Source organism: Tyto alba, unplaced genomic scaffold (genome assembly GCF_018691265.1).
Source record: "Tyto alba isolate M040663 unplaced genomic scaffold, T.alba_DEE_v4.0 Super-Scaffold_2, whole genome shotgun sequence".
In the NCBI taxonomy this organism is placed as follows: Eukaryota; Metazoa; Chordata; class Aves; order Strigiformes; family Tytonidae; genus Tyto; species Tyto alba.
Window position 1 is genome coordinate 6,998,530 of NW_024881282.1, and position 15,123 is coordinate 7,013,652.

A 15,123-nucleotide genomic window follows, 5' to 3' on the forward strand; every position below is an offset into this window, starting at 1 on the left:
AGGAATGGCAGAAAGGGAAGGCTGTGAATAACTGAGAAAGTTGAGGAGCCCTGGAAGGGTCCTGGAAGCAGATTGTGGATGGAGAAAGCAACTGGAAATGGCTGTGGACAGAGGTTAACAAGACACTGTGGGGTGACAGTTCTAGGAAAATAGGGAAGGACTGGACAGACAAACTGAAAGTGGGCTGAGACTTCTCAGGACTGCAAACGGGTCTGGACAGGGAACCTGCAGCAGAGGCAGAAGAGGGGACTGAGCCCCAGGAGAGTGAGCAGATGTTTTTACCCACTGGAATGTTTTTCCTTTTAGTCTGACACAGAGCACAAGCCCTGATGCTCATCACCTCTTAGCTGCGTAGATGCCTGTGAAATGCAAATGTAAATTTTCACTCCCCTGCCACTGCCACATGGCACTGAAGTTTAAAGTCTCCTGTTGCTGTCGTGACCTTTCCCTGCTTTTGCAGAAGTTGGAAAGATGTTGAGAGGCATTGCAGGAGGTAAAGGGATAGCAAAGACTGTCTCTGCACCTGCCCCTGGAAAACTAGATTTGTTTGTGCCTCTGCATTAGTATGTGATGTGAACCAGGCCTTCAGACTATCTTGCAGGCATCTGTGGAAGGTTTGATGTGGCTTTGGAAATCTCACTGGTGGAACCTACTACTGAGGTCAGGGAGGGTTGCGCTCTGAGAACAAAGTGCAATCTAACAGTAGGTACTCTGAAACGGCTCAGAAGATCAGTTTACACAGCAACTATACACAGTGTGGGCACTTCTTTAGTGTAAACTTCCTGCACCCGAACTGTATCTGTGAGGGCAAATTTGAGTTTCTTGGTAATGCAGTGTCACATACTGTCACAGCAGTTGTCCCTCAATATACTTGGTGTATGTCAGCATGTTTAATCAGGTAGTTTTTCTGATTAACTTTTCCATTTTTTCTTTTTTTTTTTTCTTTTTTTTTTTTTTTTATTGAATGGAGATTTCATTTGTCCCCAGTTGCTTTGGCCAGTTTTATCTGGATTTAAACACTTTGGATCTAGCCTTTTACTTCCATAGCAAGATTGACTTTAATTCCTAGGGGCAGAAGAAACAGAATTTCCTCTGCTCTTCCGTACGCTGGCAAAATCGGTCACGATTCCCTCCGGGAAGCAGCGAAAGGCTGGGCAGCGCGGCCGAGCCCCAGGGCTCCGTGAGGAGATGCCGCCCCTCACCCATTTCCTCCACGTGGTGCCGTGACGAGAACTACAGCTCCCGTCAGGCCCTGCTCCCCCAACGCGGCGCCGCTAGCGGCGGGGGGGCGCGCGTTGCACCACGGGAGTTGTAGTTCGCCGTGGCCGCGCTCCCGGAAGTGACTGCCGTGGGGTGGGGAGGGAAGGGCGCTCATTTCCGGGAGACGCCGCTCATGGAGGCTGGGGAGCAGCGAGGCGTCTGAGGGGGCTTCGGCGGCTGCCGCCATGTTCGGTTGCCTGGTGGCGGGCAGGCTGGTGAGCGCTGCCCGGGCCGCCGGCGGGGCCCTCAACCCGCTCGGAGCTGGGATGGAGCTGCCGCAGGGCCGCCCCACGGGGCTCGCCCTTCCCCTCGCCGCGCTCCGCCCGGGGCTCGGCCCCAGGTAGAGGGGACCTCAACGTCCTCGTCACGCCTGACCAGCGCCTGGGCCGGTTCCTGTCCCTCATCCTCGGAGGCAGCTGCGTTGTCGAGCCTCGTTGCCGGGAGGCAGTTGCCATCCCCTCTGTTAATGGAGAGGCTTGGGCTCCTCAGAGACAAGCTGGGAGCTTAAAAGAAGCTTTTTAAGGCTAGATTGTGTGTTGGCTGCAAGGATGTGGCATCTCGGGTAAAGAGGAGGGTATCTTTTGCTCTGGCGTTTAGCCATCCTTCTGCTGCCTGTCTCAAGGTCTATTGTATTTCCTATGTGAACAGGTTTCCATGATCCTGGGGTTGTGCCAGCCAGGTGGTCAACAGCCACTGCTTATAGACTTGGCAACCTCTTCTGCACCCTATTTTCCTCCTACGCACATGGGGAGCCAAGGTATTCTGATCCTGTAGTCCCGGGTGGGATATATGTTCAGTGCAGGTAGAACAAGACTGTTGTGCCTTTTTAGTAATATTTTTTGCAGTTGTTCTTCTGCTGTGTTTGACTTTTTATCTGGCTATTTGCTATTTAGGTTGGTACATTCCTCACTTTTTGTTATGTTCCTCTTTAGGTGTATTTCTGTTAAAGGAAATTCACAATTACAGTCAAATATGAAACACATAGTAATACTAATAAAGGTTTTGTTCTCTCTAGGTACAAGCAGCTCCCCAACAAGTGGCTGAAGACAAATTTGTATTTGATTTACCGGACTATGAAAACATCAACCATGTAGTGGTCTTCATGCTGGGAACTGTACCATTTCCCGAAGGAATGGGAGGATCTGTCTATTTTTGTTATCCGGACCAGAGTGGGATGGCAGTGTGGCAGCTGCTGGGGTTTGTCACTAATGAGAAGCCAAGTGCCATCTTCAAAATTTCTGGTCTGAAATCTGGTAAGACTGGTAAAACGTAGCAGTCAGTGAAACAGATGCATTCCTGCATGCAGAAGGGGGTAAATGTTTGAAGGTGGTTTTTAACAAAAAGCTACTTGAAAAGATGGATGACTGCGTGTTTTCAGATAGTCCCAAGCAGATGTGGTGCTAGAAGCAGTCCGTCAGCTTCATGGAAGTCTGTCTGTATGTTAATGTTCCTAGCAAAATTTCACACTTGTCTTCTCTTGTATGTGGTGTTGATCTGGAAATTCCTTTGAGCAGGCTTGGCCTGTGTTCCAGTGCTTCTGCGTAGAGAACTTGAGGAAGAGCAACCCTGTAACTTCCCTAGCATGGTTTTTAGGCATTTGTCTAGACATGCCTGCAGCGTTTTCTTTCAGCTTCCACTGTTGAGCAGTTGTATTCTTTGTAGCACAGAGACAGCTTTTGTCATGAGTAAATTCTGACACAGAGATTTCAGCCAGTCAGGTGCAGTTGCACTGTGTAATTGTCTAGTAGAGGATGTCATCTCTGGAAAGTAGCTTTCCAAATGTTTCAGTATTTTTGATGTAGGCCCAAGCCAGAGAACGCTGGTGCTACCTGAAGTAGGTGCGAGTGTGTTTTCATAAATACATAGGGGATCTGCTATGCATGTTATAAAAATGATGTAGCACCCCAGTAGTCCACCTTTGCCTTATTAAAGGAACGGATATGTCAGTCAAGCAGCTTAAAGTGTTATGGTGATAAAGTAATGCACATCTACAGGCTTCAGTGTAGTCTACAGCATTAACTTGAATCTCTGTTTAGGTAAGCGTTGAGGTTGCTGTGATAAAATATATTAATTCATAAAGTGGCATGTATTCTTTTGAATTGCTCCTGGATGACAGTATGGCATGAGATAAGGGCTCTCAAGGTGCAGAGCTAAATGAATTCTGATCATGTACTTCAAATATTTGGACTTTCTTCAGGAGAGAAAACAGCTACAGAAAGGGTTTGGGAAGGTGGCATGTTTTTGTATATTCCAAAGTTAGTGAAACAATAAAGTGTATTGCCAGTTCTTTTGCTGTATGTTTCTCATGCTTGAAAGACTTGCTGTATTTTACATTCTTTCAGGCAGCTTTGTAGAAAAACACGTTTTCAGATGCTTTTTGCGTGATTAGCTGTAATTTCCAAGCAAGGGCTGCTCTGGAGGAAGAGCTCTGTGACATGGTTGAATGCATTTGCAGTGACGTGAGGCAGTGCTGTGCTTGATCTGAACAGCAGAGAGCTCCACCGTTCCCATTGTTGTCTACAGTTTATCTCTGACTGTATAAGCTATGCGGCGAGAGAGGGATTACAGAGAGCTGGAATCAGAGACACATTACTGACTATTGAAATCTGCGTTTTGGGTTTAATCCCTTGTTGAGAGGAACAAATTTGTCTCCCTATTTGTCAGCTCCCTGTGAAGCAGTGATTGTAGCAGTTTCTTGCTGTGTGATGAAGAGGGTCAGTGTGTTTCCTATGTGGACACAAGTGGCTAGCTGAAGTGGCATAGTGTTTTATTACACAGACTTTGGGAAAGGTTAAATATATAATTTGTAACTCTTCTGTGAAGTTTTAGTGTCTGAAATGTCCTGAAACTGTATGGTCAGTAGGCTTTTCTGTTGATGTTTCTCACTAACTTTTAACTATCCTTAAAAACTATGCTGTGAGGCTAGAAATAGAAGTACTTTTGTGGTTTGTGGGTTTTTTCTTTTTTTTTTTTGACCCCTTGAGTGAGTGAAGTCTTGCATCTGCTGATACTGATTGAAAGTCTAGGAGTGAAAGGCCTGAAGTGTCCAGCATTATTACATGCTTCTTTTTGAGGATTAACTATCATGTAAAATGGTGACTGGCTTGGCAATAAGCATTAAATCTGAATTATTTTCGTTCTCTTCAGATGCAATCTATATGTTTGATGGAAATAAGACTATTAAATCAACACCAACACCACCCCCCACCAAACAAAATTGGTAGTTGTATTTCATGCTAAAAGCTGAATAATGTGTGTTTTTGAGGTTTGGGGGTTTTCTCATTGTATCCCCATCCCCCAGTGGGGTGACAGTCATTGTGTATTCTTTCAGTCTTTTATTCTTCCCACTTCTGTATTTTTCATCACAGGTGAAATGTTCAACAGTTTGTAGTCAAGGCAAAATAGAATATCTCTGGCCATAACAAAGCTGAGTGTCTTCTTTAGTGCTAAGAGGAATAAAGTAGCAATATTCCTTTGTGTTAGAGGCTGAGTTGATCTCTTGAAATTGTGCAGTTTCTGCATTTGTGTAATAAACTGCAGCTGCAATCCAATGTTGTAGTAAGATCCCTTGGTGCCTGTTGGAGCTGCACTAGTAGTGCTAACTGTGTTCATTCACTAAGGTCACTGACATCGCTGTGAGCTTTATCGCTCAATGCAAGGACTTGTGATCAGTTCTCATGGTGTGACTAAAGAGTTCAAGCTTTTTGCTTGGGTTCCTGATGTCCTTGCAGAGTATGACTGCTCTTGGAAGGCAGGACGTGGGTTCTTCTGAGTTTTGCCACAGGTGATGTGTTTAGGTTGCTTTGGAAAATGTTGCCGATAGAATGTTTTGCTGACCTTCCTTTTCAAAGCAGGAAATTGTACTGCAGGGAAGCAGTTTGGGCCTAGAGAATCAAGCTTTAGAAGAATGCCATTCGTGGCAGTTGTCACTGTTACTGGCTTGTCTCTACTTTCATATCTGGAGAAGAGTAATGGCTGGTAACACTTGAGTGCATGCAATTGGATATTTTTCTCTGACTGCATGTTGTTTTACTGGTTGAGAATAGATGAATTTCATATGATTGTGCATAAAGAGGAGACGTAGAACTACTTCTTGCCTTGGAATTGTAAGTTTTTATATTTTTCAGTTGTGCCTGAAAGTGTGGTAGAAGTAGAAAACAAACCTCAGGCTGGGATTTTGCAGCCTTACTGGAAGTGTGTTGACAAGTGGGATAAAAGTTACAGGATAGCCTTTTCCATTACAGACTTCTGCTGCTGTGCAGCATTCAGTGAGGTCTTTGCTCTTTTCCATTTACAAATATACCCTTTAATATAATGTCTGCATTTGAGGCCTACACATCGGTAAGGTTTTTGACATGGTTGGGCTGAAAGGTTATGAGGGCTCGCTATCTTGAATCAAGGGTTCGGTGAAGGGAGAGAAAGGGGTGGAAAAAATACTTTCCTGATTACAATTGCTCTGCTATGACATAGTACATTGGAGAGTGTAGGGTCTGAATGAGAAAACCTGAGCTTGTATTTCAGTACCAATTAACATGCTGTGTTCTCTGTATTTGAAAGGTTTGGAATGTTAATTGTGAGAACCAAGCATGGAAAATGTAGAGTGTATTTCAGTTGGTGTAAGGATGGCAGGGGATGCTTTTCTCTCACCATTTTAAATGGACATCTTTCCAGGAGAGTGGTTCCATCGGAGTGCATGAAAAGGGACAGAATGGATGTATTTTATTATTTAGATCATGAGTGCCTTTCTGAAGTAGCAATGTATTCTGATGGAGCCTGTTGCTTGAGGATGTTATATTCTTATTGTAAACATCAGCTTCTCAGGTGAAGATGTTACGAGATGTAAAACTTACACCAGCTCTTACTATTGGGATTTTCAATAATGAACTTGTGTGATATTTGGTTTCTAGTAGCTTTTCTCTTTCTTTTTTAATAATGCAATAAATTTTACCTTTATCAAGGAAGCATCTATCTACAGTAAAGGTTGAAATCATACAGCAGAGGCATTTCTCAAAATGCTTCTAAATAGTACTTCAGGAGATAAACTCTCTCCTTACTGGCCTTGTGTTAAAGTAACAGTTTAATGGTGAGTGATTTACTCATAAATGTAGCACTATATGCAGTTGTAGGATCTGGAGTGAGGAGTAACACTTGGCTTCAGTTGAAAAGGGTGCTGGGGTTGTGAATGTGCTTTCCATACAGGTTGGATATTGGCTTCTTTGTGGTAATGCCTTGCACTCCTGCAGAAGAATGGATAAGTTTCTGAGATCTTAAGTGTTAAGCCTGAGTATAACTTCTCAAACTTGCGCTCTTTTTGCTGGCTGAGTTTTTGACCGTGGGACTAAGTCAGATGGTAATTTAGATTTGAGTTAGTCTTTCTTGCAGCTCAAGATAGCGTTGACTGGTCTATAGGACAGCTCTTGATTAGATTTGCTTTCTCCTGCTAGTAAGAGGCCAGATAGTGCTACTGAAATATCACTTCTGTTTTAAAAGGGTACTTGTCTATTGTGTTCATTCAAACTTCGGTGGAGTATTAGTATTTATTTACTAATAGCATTGTGGTCCCCCAGACCTTTTTCCTGTATTTTCCTTTACAGATGCTGACAAAGAGTGCATGATTTAAGTGACTCCAGATGCCTGTCATTGTTTGCAGAGACCCTAGCTGAAGCTGGGACTGAAAGTACTGGTTAATACTCAGTTGAGAAAGGTCAGAAGTGATCGCAGAGGGCTGGGATGATGCCTGTATGAGTGGTATGCAATTTGGGGGTGTTTTTCTGCCCGATTCATTGTTTTCTTTGTGGCTCTTGCAAAGTCAGAGGCCTTTCTGTTCCGTGGCTATTCCTTTGACCTTTGCTGCTGTTGGTGGTTTTGAGCAGTTCAGATGAGACCTGGGGCTGCCCAGCCCTCCACAGGGATAGCTGCGGGTCAGAGTGGTCTTGAAGTAACATTCTGTATTTTTTCAGTGCACAAACAGGTTCACAGGAACCTGGTTTTGAATGAGGGAATCAAACAACTGTGCAGCAATGCTGCATGTTTCCTGTTTATCTGCAATTGTTACAACATGAATTAAAGGCTTGGTTCCTACAGAGAAAGGTTCTGCTGTCTTTCACTCACAGATCATATTTCCTGTTGAATCCACTTACTTCATAGTTGAATCCACTTCATAGGGATCTTTAAAATTATAGTTTTCCTTGTTTTAAGAAATTTCTTTAAAATCTGCTGTGTTTTTTAAATGTACCTATCACACTGTTTCATCTGTTGTGCTTGTGTGTGCTTGTGCCTGTGCTAGGACTGTGTGATTTTTTTTTTTTTTTTTTATTTTTTTTTTTTTTTTTTTGTATTTCTGAGGTAGGGAGATCTCTCTGGTAGGAGTTGAGGAATACCTTCTACAGAAGAAACACGGTGATTTAAGTAACGCAGTCTTTACATGTATGACAAATCTAACATATGCTGTTTGTGGTGCTTTCAGGGAAGGGAAGTCAGCATCCCTTTGGTGCCATGAACCTCCCTCAGACGCCAACGGTGGCCCAGATTGGAATCTCAGTGGAACTGCTGGAGAACCTGGCCCAGCAGACTCCTGTTTCAAGTGCTGCTGTGTCATCAGTAGATTCATTCACAGAGGTAGCTTGGACATTCTGTTTTCAGAAATTTGCTGTACTAACAAAGTCATAAGAATTGAGCCTCTGAAGATGTAATTGGAAAGAAAGAAAGAAGGGAAAACAAAAAAAGCAGCTGTTATGTGTGACTATAGGGTTGTAACCAACCTAATCACTGTCAAATCATTTGGCTGGATGCTTTGATATTTTAAAATTAATTTTTCTTACACTGGAAAACTGTCTCCTGTAAAGGATTGGATTTTGCAGGTTTAGTGAAATCAGGCCAATAGACTCACTTGTGTTGATGTCACTGTGCTGTAAAAATACTTATGGTACTTCCTTATAGAAGCAGCTATGACTAACTGCATGTAAGAGACAGTGAATCTCGGGTGATTTGTAGGTGCTGGAACTCCAGTGCATAGACTTGAAGGGATGGTCAAAAATTATTCAAAAGTCAAGGCAGGCATGGGCATGGATGCAAAAGATATCCAAGTGTACCACTGGCCCTTGTGAAATCTTTCTGATGCAGTTCTGCAGAACTACAGAATCATGCTCTCTTCCACAGAAAGATTTTTTTTTTTTTTTTTTTTTTTTTTTTTCCCCTCACTCCAGTTCTTTCCCTGTGGCCTAGGCCTTGGGCTGCAGCACTTGCCATTTTTTACTCAGCCTGTCTGTTAGTTTGAACCTCTGGAAATTCTCAGCCAGCACTGGCAGTTAGTTGGCCATCTAACTGCAGTTCAAGGCAAGCTAGATCTGCATGGCAGGTCTTGATTTCCCTAACAGCCTGATGGCTCTGGCATTATCTTTTAATGTTTCAGCATTTGGTGAGGCTTTTCTTGAACCTTTTTTGGTGTTGTTGCTCTATTTCCTCACAGACACTTGCTGAGGTAGATTGGTAATTGAACCATAAGTCTGATCCTGTAGCTGATGTCCTTTGGCAGATTATACCCATAGTAGCTCCAAATAGCTAATGTCTCTTGGAAAAAGGTATGACTAGGAGTTGACCAACAGCTATTTTTCTATAGTACAGTTAATTGAGCTTTTCTGGAGTTGTTATGGGAAAATGACATCTAAACAATATTTCTGATGCCACCAATTTTTATTGTAGCCATAGTTAAGTCATGAGGTGATAATGTGCCACTTGAGGTCATTTGCAAGGTGGCTGGTGGATTTTCCTGGCAATAGTATTTAAAGGAGAAAAAAAAAAATCATGATTGTATAACTCTTTTACCAATGTTATTTCCAGCTAGGTGGGTTTCTCTATCAAAAAAAGAGTAGCATCATAACTGCAGTTGTATATTGCTTTCAAGGAATGCAGTTGAGCCAAAAGTTAATAGTTACTCCTATAGAGAAAATGTATAAAGTCACAGATGAAGGTAACCTGTGAGGGAGTAGATAGCAGAGGAAAGGGGTATGACTGGGAGCATATTTGTAAATTAATGGCTTTTATGTAATACTTGACATCTCTTTGGAACTGCTACATTATAGCAGTAAAAGTATTTTTTCAAAAGCAAAATCATCTTTTGCTACTCTAAGTTAAGGGCTTGCTCTCCCACTACATTTTTACCAAGTTCTATGAAGCTTTATCATTGTATATATATTTTTTTTATATATAGTTACAAAAAGTTGTATGGAAAAAAGTGGGACAAACCCACAGAGTTCTGCACCTGAGTGGGGTGCAACTGAAAGTAGGCTCCTGGGTTCCAGGACATCAGTTCCACTCCTTCTGTCATAGCAGGGGGAAGGAAGCACAGAAGTGTGCATATATTGCCCCAGGCTCTGTTTTTCTCCATCGTTTCACTGTCTATGGAAATAGTTTGTTCTTCCACTGAAACAATGCATACTTTGTTAAAAAGAAAATGAATAGGGGTCCTACAGCCTCATCCTCTACACATTTGCTACTTCTTGGCCTCTCTTTCCCACTTCTACTTCCATATTCCTACAGTTTAGAAGTTTCCTATGCACCTTTTCGTTGTGTTTTCCTCAGCAAGATGTTGTGGCAGAGGATGCCAGGATAGCAGCCCTTCTGTGGTGAAGGCTAAGAAATTTCCCTGCTGCTGGAGTCTCAAGTTGTAACAAGGCACATTGCCCACATTGCCTGTAACAATTTAGCAGTGTTTTGCTATGAGCTGGAATGGCAGCTTTCATCTGCTCTGCAGTTCTTCTGATGGTTTAATTTGGAGGAGAGGAACAGCTCTTACTCCTGTGTCACTTCTTTGTCACAAAATGTTCTTTCCAAAGCTGTTTATCAAGTTGGATAACATTTGGTAGGGAAAGGGTGAGTAAAGATTCTGAAAATGATTTCTGGGTGCTGGATGGATCTGAGGGCAAGACTGAGAGTTAGGATGTTTTGATCAATTTAAAACAGATGTCCTGGACCTACTGTATCCACTGTCCCATTGTGTTTTAGATGACAGTGCTACTTTTACTTCATATAGGAGTTGTATATCTGTTAAACTTTTGCACAATTCAAACTGAAAAAAGAACTTATTTAAAATGTTTCTTTATTTCAGTTCACTCAGAAGATGTTGGATAACTTCTATAACTTTGCTTCCTCATTTGCTGTTACTCAGGCACAGATGACCCCAAATCCTTCTGAAGCTTTCATTCCTGCAAATGTAGTTCTGAAATGGTAATGGAAATCATCTCTAATAACAAATGTTCTTTTTTTCCTATGCATTAAACCAGCTGATTTCTAAGTATTAAACTACTGTCATACTATTCAGTGAGATGATGCAAAAATGTTTACAAGTGTTTGTTGTTGTTTATCACAAGTGTAGAGATGTTCTATCCGCTGTTTTTATATTTATTTGTCAGCATCTTCATATCAGTTCTTTGTTAGAAAAGTGCTATACAGCCTATGAAATTTTTTGCTTCTAAAAATATCGCCCTTGACATGTTTATTAGCACTATGTTGCTGATTATGCAAATGCTCTGGAGTCATGGGAAGACAACACACCCATACGTGTCAGTTTGTGCTTATTTGTTATGCTTAGTCTCTTCTTAGACATAGTTACATTGCTTAAGAATATGGGAGAGGTGGAGAAGCTGTGTTCCTAGCTGACCTGGTTCTGTCACCAAGACCCTTGAGCACAAATACAAAAGTCTCTTTGAGAGTTGTTTTTTCAGGGACTGGTTTAAGAAATAACTGTCTCTGGGGATAGCCTGTGCAGTCTGGAGACACATTGTGAACTGCAAGCTGTCCTTTGGGGTGTCTGAAAAATTCTTTCCTACAGTTTATCAGTTTAGCCCTCTTTAGCTTCTACAGCATTAACCTAAAGCTTTTTTAAAACAGTATTTTGGGTTCTCTGAATACAGTTTTATCATTAGTATAGATTTCATAAATATGCAGGCAGTTAACATAAGCAATATATTTTCTGTGGGAGTGTAACTTGATGCAGATCCCTTCTATTTAGAAGGTAACTATGCATTCCATGAACATATGTGGGTAAGGTCTCTGAGAGAAATCAAAGGGAAAACTGAAGAAGCAGGGTAATGGCTGGTTGTTGCCTGAATGATGCTGAATTTGCTTTTGGCTGTTGTTCAAAACAGTATAGTGAAGAATAACTCTAATAAACTGAACACATTTGTGTATAGAAGCCTGTTAATGTGACTACAGCCACAGAAAACCAACATTTTTTAGCTCTGTATGTTTGTGAGTCATTATAATGTGTTTAATTACAGCTTGTAATATGTAGAGTATCTTAGGTCTTTGCTATGAGATGGCTACAATGAAAATTCAATAATTTGGCCTAAATTATTTAATAAATAAGCCTTTCTCTAATTTGAGTGGATTTAAAACCCTTCAGAGTCTCTTTTCTCATTTGAGTTTGGTTAGGAGAACCTTTTTTGTTTTCTTTGTTTCATTGGCAGTAGCTTTTGATATGTTACAGCTTGGGTTTATGGGGATCAAAAAGAGGTTTTAGGCTTTTGTAGCTCAAAGCCTGAAGGCTTTTTTTTTTTTTTTTTTAAGAAGTCACAGAAATCATGTACTTTCCCTATTCCTTCTGTAGGTCAATAATGAATTCTGATGTTGGTTTTATTTGTGGTTTTCTTGTTTCTGTGAGTACAGAAAGTGAAATTAGGACAGCATGTGTGCATACTTGATTCCATTATGTGCTAGAGAATTACTTTTCCTCAGATTGTTACTAAAACATTACTGTATATAATAAATTTTAAAGTTAGGATTATTTGGTGAGGGTGGAAAAATAATGGGTACTACTTTGTCTGAAGGTCTCTGTTAGAACTACGAGGCAAATCAATGCATACCCGTGAGTGCAGAATTGTCTGCAGTCCCCTCTGCCTTACCTCAGAGCAGGTTCCACACAGCCTCCTGGGAAGCGAGTCCTGTGCTGGGGTCCGTGGTCTCTGTGCAGGCCTGCTCGAGGCTGACAGGCTTGCTAGCTCGTGTCTACCATCCTGTGGATTGAGAGGTGCTAAGCTGGCTCTGGGCACCCCAGGTGGAACAGCACTGAAGGCACAGCTGAACTGTAGATTCAGCAGTGGTATTACCTTCCCCCCCAGTATTACTGTGTATCCCTAAATGGCGTGAGGTTTTCCTGGTTTGCTTTTGCTGGGGTTTCTTCTGTGGGAAACCTGGCCTGATTACTAGAATGATGGGCAGCCTCAGACTCACACTTCTACCTGCCTGAACTTTGATTTCCTAGCCCCAAAAATATTATGCACAAAATAACCACTTTTAATTCACTTACAATTTTACTAAGCTTGAATGAGCATCTCTGGGATACCACTCCATGAAATATGAATGGTTGTTGAAATACACAAGTCTCACTGAATATTCTTGATGTGGAATTGTGAAGGAGAATTTTGGATTTACTCCCTGGTGTGGAATAGATGTAATTTATTGTGTCCTCTGCATAGACTAAATTATTTGTATCCTTTTTGAAGCCATTGTATTTGCAGCAACTTTTGGGGTTTGTTTGTTTGTTTTTCTAGGTATGAGAACTTCCAGAGACGTCTGACACAGAACCCTCTCTTCTGGAAAACATAAGCTTAACTTGTGTCATTTGAAGTGCTTTTTAAACGGTGTTACCTGAAAGATGCAGCAAGTAACTCCACTGAAGAATTTTTGGGGGAAAAATAAAACAATTAGTCTGAATAGACAAACTTGTAACTTTTGTATTACTCTTGAAAATTATTTAAAATTAAAATCCATGAAAACTACTTGCCTATGTTTTTGTTGTTTTTTTTTTTTTTTTTAACTGAAGTACTTGGCTGCAATAAGAAATTGATGTTCCATGTGCATGTGTAGAAATACTCTTTTGAAACTGCATTTAAAATGGAATAAGTTACAAGATGAAAAATGGCAGCATTGTTTCATACTTATGTGATGTTTTGGGGTGTTTAGTTGTAAACACAATAAATGTAATTTCCATACCTCATTCTGAAGGGTGATCATGCAACTGAGGATATGCTGATGGTTTTCCTGCTGGCACTTCCACAAAGTGGAAGAACTTAATGCAAGTTCTTCACTTCATATTAGTCCCCATCTCATATAAACGGTACAAAAGTATTTCCCTCTTTTTGGCATGAAGACACTATGATTTCAGGGTACCTGTCTAACTTTTCCTCTATGAAAGTGTAATGAAGAGAAATCTTTGGGGACTCTTTCCCTGCTGCAAGTCAAACAGCTTTGAAACAGCCATTACAGATCAATTCAGAGTTGTAGATTTGCACTTTGCAGCCCCAGACCGTTCAGTGAGATGAGTGCTGCTGGGTCGTTGACAGTGGAGGTATGTGATGAATTTGCCTTTTTTTTCAGCTCTCTCCCATTATGGTATGAAGAATGACATGGAGGAGGAGGAATAATATGCATAATGGTTCTTAGTGCCAGCAGTTCCGTAGAGGCAGCAGAACTAGAGGTTAAAAAACTGCCTCCAAGCTCCAGTCTCACCTGTCATCTTCTCCAGCTAATCTGTGTTCAACCCTGCAGGTATTTCAGTCTCCTCCCCCCCGCACTCAGGCTTGTACCTGCTTCTGTCCCACTCTGTGGATTTACACTTGGCTTTCTGATCACGTCCCCACGACCAGTCAGTCAAGGACACCCCTTCTGAGAGTGAACGTGCTGGCCACCTGGCTTCGGCAAGAAAAAAGAAGGTCCAGAATCCAGTTTAATTCAACACTAGTTTTGGACAGGCTTAGGCTATAATGATACTACCACACCTCCCCAGAAGTGAGGACAACAATTTAAAAAAAGACAAAAAAAAAAAAAAAAGAAAAATCATATATTACAGACTCAAACTTGTGCAGTACTTGCCAGTTTGACTTCACTTTTTGCAGGCTTCCAAGGACACAAATCAAAACTGGCTTGGTCATTTTACTTCAAACTGAACAGATAGTTTATCTAAACAGAGCACGTAACAAGCTTCCCAAAGTAACAAACAGAAAAAAAGTAATATCCGGAAAGATAAGTCAGCTATGCACTGAAGAAGGCAGTAGCAGACAGGACTGCTTAATCTACTGATCAAAAAAGCACTATTACGTTGCCAACAATAGTGCACTTTTATTCATAGAATATCCTAATACATTCTTTTCAAGTAATGTGTAATGGTGAAGGATAAGAAGAGCACAGTAGGGAAAAAGAGAGAGTAAATTGTTCAGCTTCAGTAAATGTTACAAACCTTTCTCATTCAGGTACGCACAGCTCCGGTGCCATGGCTTGGACCACTCCCAGCACACACACATTTCAACTACAGGCTGAGTAGACACGAGTGTTTTGAACACCATTATCACTGTTAATGGTAACTGCCATCTTAGCCATTTTCCCCCTTTCATTTTTATTAACTGTACGTATTTTAAACCTATATGAAATAATTTTGGTTTTCTAATTCATTATTCCTAGGGCGAGTAAAAACCACTGATGATGCTACTTGGGGATACTGACAACAGAGGCAATTAAAATATACTTGCGATAACTAACTTTAACTTAAGGTAATTGCAGTAACTAAACAGCCAGAATCCAAACAGTACAGCAATGTGATCCATAAAGAAAAAAAAAAAAAGCCAGTAAAGTTTTTTCCCCTAATCAATAACAAATGGTGAAAAGCACATTCCAATTTGAGATTATTAAAACTGAATCAATTTCAATGTGCAACTAACTTAAGGAATGAGTCAAAAATATTTTTAGCAGTGATTTAACATTTATTTATACTACATTCCTAAGCGTAGTGTTTCCTTTGTGTGGTTCCCGGATAATATTCAGTAGATTAATTAGGTTTTCAGTCAAAAAGGCACAAATACAGCTGCAAGC

General features: G+C 41.1%; 1 protein-coding gene across 4 annotated transcripts; it reads left to right on the forward strand.

Annotated features, from left to right (window-relative positions):
* The first annotated feature begins 1,366 nt into the window (after positions 1–1,366).
* Positions 1,367–13,037, forward strand: HIKESHI (heat shock protein nuclear import factor hikeshi). 4 transcript variants are annotated; one of them, XM_032990866.2, is made up of 6 exons: positions 1,367–1,822; positions 1,909–2,017; positions 2,276–2,513; positions 7,727–7,878; positions 10,367–10,485; positions 12,810–13,037. In XM_032990866.2, the coding sequence occupies exons 3-6, from the start codon at positions 2,363–2,365 to the stop codon at positions 12,862–12,864; spliced, it is 477 nt and encodes a 158-aa protein (XP_032846757.1). In that variant the 5' UTR covers positions 1,367–1,822; positions 1,909–2,017; positions 2,276–2,362; the 3' UTR covers positions 12,865–13,037. The 4 variants fall into 4 exon arrangements, with proteins under 4 accessions (XP_032846757.1, XP_042648269.1, XP_042648267.1 ...); XM_042792335.1 differs by having other exon boundaries at positions 1,368–1,475; XM_042792333.1 differs by lacking the exon at positions 1,909–2,017 and having other exon boundaries at positions 1,370–1,475.
* Positions 13,038–15,123: the final 2,086 nt, after the last annotated feature.

What these genes read in the sequence shown, in the direction of transcription:
- HIKESHI (XM_042792333.1), top strand. Translation starts at nt 1,446, where the DNA reads ATGTTCGGTTGCCTGGTGGCGGGCAGGCTG. An exon ending in AATTTCTGGTCTGAAATCTG is followed by an intron (nt 2,514 to 7,726) that starts GTAAGACTGGTA and finishes TGGTGCTTTCAG; the next exon opens with GGAAGGGAAGTCAGCATCCC. An exon ending in GCAAATGTAGTTCTGAAATG is followed by an intron (nt 10,486 to 12,809) that starts GTAATGGAAATC and finishes TTGTTTTTCTAG; the next exon opens with GTATGAGAACTTCCAGAGAC.